Source organism: Acyrthosiphon pisum, unplaced genomic scaffold, assembly GCF_005508785.2.
Source record: "Acyrthosiphon pisum isolate AL4f unplaced genomic scaffold, pea_aphid_22Mar2018_4r6ur Scaffold_21036;HRSCAF=22848, whole genome shotgun sequence".
NCBI classification, from domain to species: domain Eukaryota; kingdom Metazoa; phylum Arthropoda; class Insecta; order Hemiptera; family Aphididae; genus Acyrthosiphon; species Acyrthosiphon pisum.
The window spans coordinates 19,841-26,866 of record NW_021770459.1 but is presented as its reverse complement, the minus strand read 5'-3'; the positions used below and the strand labels follow the sequence as shown (position 1 = coordinate 26,866).

The 7,026-nt window shown below is 35.7% G+C and overlaps 1 protein-coding gene across 1 annotated transcript; it reads left to right on the top strand.

Annotated features, from left to right (window-relative positions):
• The first annotated feature begins 302 nt into the window (after positions 1 to 302).
• On the top strand, positions 303 to 4,413 carry LOC103310652 (52 kDa repressor of the inhibitor of the protein kinase-like). The gene is made up of 6 exons (XM_008189639.1): positions 303 to 410; positions 596 to 826; positions 883 to 1,111; positions 2,354 to 2,947; positions 3,032 to 4,224; positions 4,300 to 4,413. Exons 1-6 carry the CDS (start codon positions 303 to 305, stop codon positions 4,411 to 4,413), a joined length of 2,469 nt encoding a protein of 822 aa, XP_008187861.1.
• Positions 4,414 to 7,026: the final 2,613 nt, after the last annotated feature.

Genomic DNA, 7,026 nt, shown 5'->3' with positions numbered 1-7,026 from the left:
CTTGTGATCTAGGTTTTGACATGTTTTGTTTAGTCTGTACGACGGTCGACGAATGCACATTAAGTATTAACACAAATGTATAAATGAGTAAGGTAATCAATGTGGATGTTGATAATAATATCATATAACTGTTTTATTTTTACTCTATAGCCTATGCCAGTATGCCCTATGGTGTAAACCGATTATTAATTTTATTAACTGTTATTTTTATTTTACCTTTTGGCTTTCTATTGTAGTCGTGGTTTTTAAGTTTTTGCTAATTGTGTTTTAATTTATTAAATAATATAAATTATACTACAATAATGTCGAAACGAAAATTCGAAAGTGGAGCTTCAAAAAGAAAAAGAATGGATCATGATTTGTTAATTAAATGTTCCAACGATAAAACACAAAAAACACAACAAATTCAAGTATAAAATCTGAAGCTCGTTTTAAAGCAAGTGGATTAAAGGCAGGTTTATGTAAATACGAAATAATTTTAACAGCACAAATGTACCTTAGAATATTTGAAAAAACTACACCGCTTTCTAAATATCTTCAAGGCCAAGGGATCAATATAATGACAGCGTATCAAATGGTAACACAAACTTTACAGGATTTAAGAAAGTGTACACGTGAGTTTTCTAGGACTAAAGATGCAGCTGATAAGTTTGTACAACATACCAATAAAATATTTCAAAAAATGAAAAACAATGTAATTGAAATCGCAAATAGTCTACCACAATCTCGTAAAAAAAAAAAAACTAAGCAATTTCATGATTATGAGGCAGATGATGATCCTATAACAGACCCATTGCATTCGTATGAGGTTAATGTTTACAATCAAGTACTGGACACTGTTATTATGAGAGCATTTCTTCAAGATTCGAAAAACATGGACAGTTATGTGCAGATTTTGCATGTCTTGGCCCTAATAATTTCAAACCAGATGTAACACTTCCAAAAAATGCTCTTATTGGTGTGTTTGACAAAATTTGCAATTATTGTCCAGGAATTATGTACGAAGACTTTCGAAATGAATATATAGACTTCATATCAAAATGGAAAGAAATAAAAAAAAATATTGACTGTGTATATACTGAACTACAAGACTATGATGAAAATATTGATGGTAATAACCAGTGGCGTATTTAGGGGGGGTGTCCTGGGGGTTAAAACCCCCCCCAATTTTTTCTTAGTTATATTCATTACTGAAGTATCACAAAATACGAATAACGAAATATTTTAAAACTGCTTTGAAAAATGAAAATTGAATAATGTATATTTTATATTTTCATCTTATACCAGATAATAGTCAATAGGTATTAGCATTGATTATATATATTGCGTGTATATATATATAAATAGCTCTCTAGGTGCAGCCGTGCAGGCAGTGGCGAAATAACTAAAATAGTCACAACATTGTAATTTGTAGTGTGGCACGACGATTGTAGTCGGACCGGTCGCAACTGGTAACCAAAAATAAAACACAATATTGTGAACTATGTAATTCTTAGAATTGTATTATCGTTTCGGCTAGCCGTATTATTGGCTATCGCCTTATTATCTTTCTTCAAATACAACAATTATTATTATCTAGGATAGCAAAAGACCAACGATATAAAGTGTACTATGTACAGTTGTCAGTTGACAGTTGTACACTCGAAGTACAATAATATTATTTTTTGCTGAACTGCTGCCGACTGTTGACGTCGTAAATACATCAAATTTACGTAAGTACAACATTATTGTAATTTATTTTTATAGCTTTTAAGCCTTTAAGGACTCGTACGAAACTATGAACTATACCTAATATGTAAAAACAATAGTGAAATTAATTAATTTAATATAAAATTAAAGAGTATTTAATAATGTCATTGTACTTTTAAAACAGTGAAAATGGCACAAAAGAAACAAACTTCTATTTCGTATTTTATGAAAATATCGAACTGTCGTAGTCAACCCGATTCTAAGCAGGACATTTCCTCATGTATTACGTCTGAATTAGAAGATACGTCTCGTTCATTATCATCCCCCTCCAAAAAGCGAGCACATTCTTCTATGATCTTCATAAAAAAATCAGATGATCACCCCAATATCAGATCTCGTCTCAAAATCTATGTTGCTGATTCTACTAATTTTATGAATGTATATGATATAGGATTTTATATAAACCGTACATTATCACAAAATGAAATATCTGATATTATGAATAATCTATGGGTGCCAGATATCAACTACAAATTTCCAATAAAAATGTATATGAAAAAAAACAAGCAAGTAAATTTAAAGTTTCAATATTCGTGGCTTCTGAAGTATCCATGGCTATGTTATTCCGAAAAAGAATGCGGCGCTTTTTGTAAATTTTGTGTAGCATTCGTTAAGTCTGGTGTTGGATATAACTCAAAAAAGCCAAATTCTTTTGTAGTGACTAAATTCGATAACTGGAGAAAAGCACTGGAAGGATTTCAAAACCATAGTGAAACAAATTATCACAAAACCTGTTTATCCGATTCTGAACATTTTCTTAAAGTACAAAAAAATATTAATGAAGACATATCAGTAAAACTAGACTCCAGTAGAAAGAATCAAATAATGAAAAATCGCGAACTTTTAACTCCGATAATCGAAGCAATCATTTTATGTGGCAGGCAGAATATAGCAATTAGAGGACACAGAGATTCCGGTAAATTAATGATCGACCAAACTGATAACGAATATGAAAACAATGAAGGGAATTTTCGGGAAATTTTACGGTATAGGGCTCGAGGTGATGAGCAGCTTAAATTATTTTTAGAAAGTAATGGACATTTAAAATACACAAGTGCGACGATTCAAAACGAAATCATCGAATCGTGTAACCAAATTTTATTGAAACGAATTGTGAGTAGAGTGAACTCTGCTCAATGTTTTTCAATACTCGCCGATGAAACAGCTGACATTGCGAACATCGAACAAGTAGCATTGTGTGCAAGATACCTCGATAAAAAAAATATGATATTAAAAGAAGAGTTTATTCAATTTATACCTACGTTTGATACGACCGGAAAAGGTTTAGCATCATTAATATTAGAAAACTTGCACAATTTTGGTATAGAAACAAAGTACATGAGAGGACAAGGTTATGACGGCGCGGCTGCAATGTCAGGAGAATTTAATGGCGTTCAAGCCATAATTCGTAAGACTCATCCTCTTGCTCTTTATGTGCATTGTTCCGCACATGTCCTTAACTTAGCTGTTTCAAACTCCTGCAAAGTACAGGAAATAAGAAATTGTTTGGGGACCATTTCTAAAGCTCGGGATTTTTTCAATTTTCCTAAAAGAAAAGATGTTTTAAAAACTCAAATTGAAAATAGTGATGAAAAAATCTCAAAAAAATCATTAAAACGTCTTTGCGCTACCCGATGGATTGAACGTTACCATGCAGTGAATGATTTTGAAGAGTTATTTGACCAAGTGATAGAATCATTAAACTTTATATCTGAGTGGAAAGATGTTGAGACTTCTTCGCATGCCAGTAATCTGTGTAGTGCTATATTAGAAGGTGGATTTATTATTTCTATGCTTATAGTAGCTAAATGCTTTAGTGTTGGTCTTCCTTTATCGAAACATCTTCAGCGGGTTAATATTGACCTTGGCGAAGCGATCCAATTAGCGGAGGATACAATAAAAGAACTTGAAGATTTTCGAAAAAATGCTGATTCTATTTTCCAAGACATTTTTGAAAATGCTGTTTCTCTTGGTAATAAATTTGGTGTTACTATAAGTATCCCTAGAACTACGAAAAGACAAGCAAACCGTGTAAATGTTGAAACTGATTCAATAGAAGTATATTATAGAATCGCTATATTTATACCTTATATTGAAACATTTATTGAGCAATTGAAAGTTCGATTTACCAGCCATAAAGCTATTTTAGTTAATTTTAATTCACTCATAAGTCTTAATACGGATGAAAACAATTTTTTGTCATTAACTGAAACATACATGGAAGATCTTTCTTCGTCCTCCAAGACAGTATTATTATCGGAGTATAATTTGTGGCAAAGACGACTGAGAAATTTAGAAACTTCTAACTATAGAAACGCAATGGAAGCTTTGTCTATATGTAATCCAGAAATATACCCAAATATATTTAAATTGTTAACAATTTTTGCGACACTGCCAGTTTCAACTGCACAGAACGAAAGATCATTTTCATCACTTAAAAAGATAAAGACTTATTTACGTAATACTATGGGCCAAGTAAGTTTATTTTTTTTTTGACTAAGTCTAAATCATAATTATAAAATTAAATAAATAAATAATTGTTTTATTTAGAAAAGGCTAAATGGATTAGCCATGTTATCAATCAATCGGAAGGATCGCCTTGAAAGTAAGCAAGTATTGGATGAATTGGCTGTAAAAAAAAGACGTCTACCTTTAATACTGTGAGGTTAAAGTTTTTAAATTTTAGTGTTTTTTTTTTCTTTTAATATATCTATAATATTATATAAGTATACAAAATAAATTAAACTCATACGAAAAAATACTCAGTAAATTCAAGTGTTAGATTGGTTTTATTTTATTCAGTAAAATTGTTTATACTTTATTCCTGTCATAATTGTATTATAATTAAAAATGTAAGTACCTAGCAATCCTATAATTTTTTTACAAAAAAATGTCCACTTATATAAGGTATTAAGATGTATTATAATCAGGTATGAATTAGTGATGAAACTATGTTAATATTTGTCATTAAATAACTGTGGAGATCAGGAGTCAGGACACCCCCCAAAAAAAAACCCAAAATACGCCACTGGATGCAGGGACATTCATTCCGCATTGGGCGTTCACCAGTCTGGCGGCGGTTATCAGCCACCATTCTGCTGCCTGCAAAAACATAAAATATTATATTAAGGGTATTAAAATGTTGGCAAAAACAAAAAAAAACAAACAAAAACTTACGTCTTCGGCTGGGCAGCAAAGTATGTCGACGGTGACCGATGAAAAGATTTCGGCCAGTATTACCCTCACGTACGGACCAACTGGTACGTGGCCGAAAATTTCGGTCGGTAATAGCTGGTTGAAATTTCCGGCCTGTGAGGGCACATACCGGACGAATCCATCGTCGTCCCGCCGACTCTTCTTTTTGCCCCCGTGCAAAAATCACACTTATTCTGTTGTGGTCTAGGTGTCTCGACTCGCCAAACGCCACGTACCTAAGCACCAACTCCGCATCATAAACGCTGGCCAGCAACTACATCAGCAAAAACATAATTAAAACATTAACCTCACCTACCCAGTAAGATAAACACGCAATAACTTACGCGATTATGGAAGTTGGCAGTTTGGCACGTTTCCACCAGTCCCACGAGCTGACTCAATGTGTTCAACATCAAGGAATTGTCATAGTAAGGCCAATGTTGAAATGGTTGCCAAATGGTTGAACACATGAGCAACCCCTCCGTTAGACAAAACTCGAACATCCGACTTCCGTATGTGGCCATGTGTGCCACCGCACACGATGTGTCACCACTGACCACACACTCGAAACGAACGCCCGAGCCCCCGCACCGCGTCCCGTAAAAACGCCCTGAAGGCGGCGATGAATTGGGCGGTACAATTGTCGGTGGCCCGAAGGGAGCCATACGGCTTTCCCGACAATTGTCACCGTCCAACAACAGTCACGCAAACACGAACGTCTCACTGAGACCGCGGCGCAGGATGTGTACGGCGGGGTTATATGCCTGGACGTACCGGCACATGGGAAGAAGGTGCTAAATCATACAATAAAAATTATTAAAAATCAATATTAAATAATTTAAAAGAAAAAAAAAATACCTGATGGGCTTGGTGAACGGCGGTGGCTGTGCAATAGCCGTGGTCATAAACACCTAGACCTGGGTAAAACCTCACCCCACTGAGCGTCCGCTGGGCTGCCTCACGGCTCACCAGCACCACCCTCACCGACGACTTCATCGATAATTAAATGCCAAAATGACGATTGAAGTGTGGTAAGGGCCGAGGTACCGGCTAATGAGCGTGTTGGCAGCATCCTGCGGAAGCTGCAGCCCATGGAGCGCCACATAAAACCTAAAATTCAATTAATTTATGTAAAATTACACTAAGGAAAATACAAAAGAAATAGACAAGATAACACTTACAAATATCGACCAGACTCTTCCTGCCGGCTTCGGTGCATATTTCCTCCATCTCGAATGCCAACTTCGGCCATTCAGCGGGGTGGAGGTGCCACCTACTAGTGAAGGGATACCGGCCCCCTTCCTCCTGCTCCAACAGCCTGAGCCCAACTTGAGGATTGCTGGGCCCAGAACTATGTCGAAAAACAGTTTCCTAAAGTCGTAATTGACCTCATCGACGTCAACTTCGTCCTCCGACGTGTCCGAAGGCAGATCGGAGGAACGAAGTCCATTCGGCACACTGACGAGCACCCTTATTGGAGGGTCACCCCCTAAGGTAAACTCCACGTGAGAGTAGGCTATACAATTAAAACAAATTAATAAACCTAACCTAACCTCGATTAAACGTTCACACTTACTCTTTCGAGAAACCCCGAAAATGCCATCCAACAATTTTGTATTCCGGCATGGAACATAGTTACCGGTGACACTGACTTCGAAAGGTGTGTTGGGTTTGTACGCTGCAAGCGAGGAAAACCCAAACACAACGCTATCGACGTCAACCTCCACCGGATTCATTTTTGATACATCTTTCGCCGTAAGAATAGTAAACTAGAAATTTAAATTTAAAAACACAATAAACAACACTATCCCCAATAAATTTAAAAATAATGACCTTGAAAAAATACTCAAACACACATCAACCCGGAAAACCATCTCTTAAAACATCCCCTAACCATAAATGATGACCTTGAAAACATGACCTAAAAACATCTAAACAATCCCCAAAACACATCCCCTAAATCCATCAAAAATCATCCCAAAACCTCGAGGATGACCTAGAAAACATCAATTAAAAACATCATAATCCATCCACCGAAAACCTTACCGACATAAAAAACATCCCTAGCGAAAAAAACCCAAA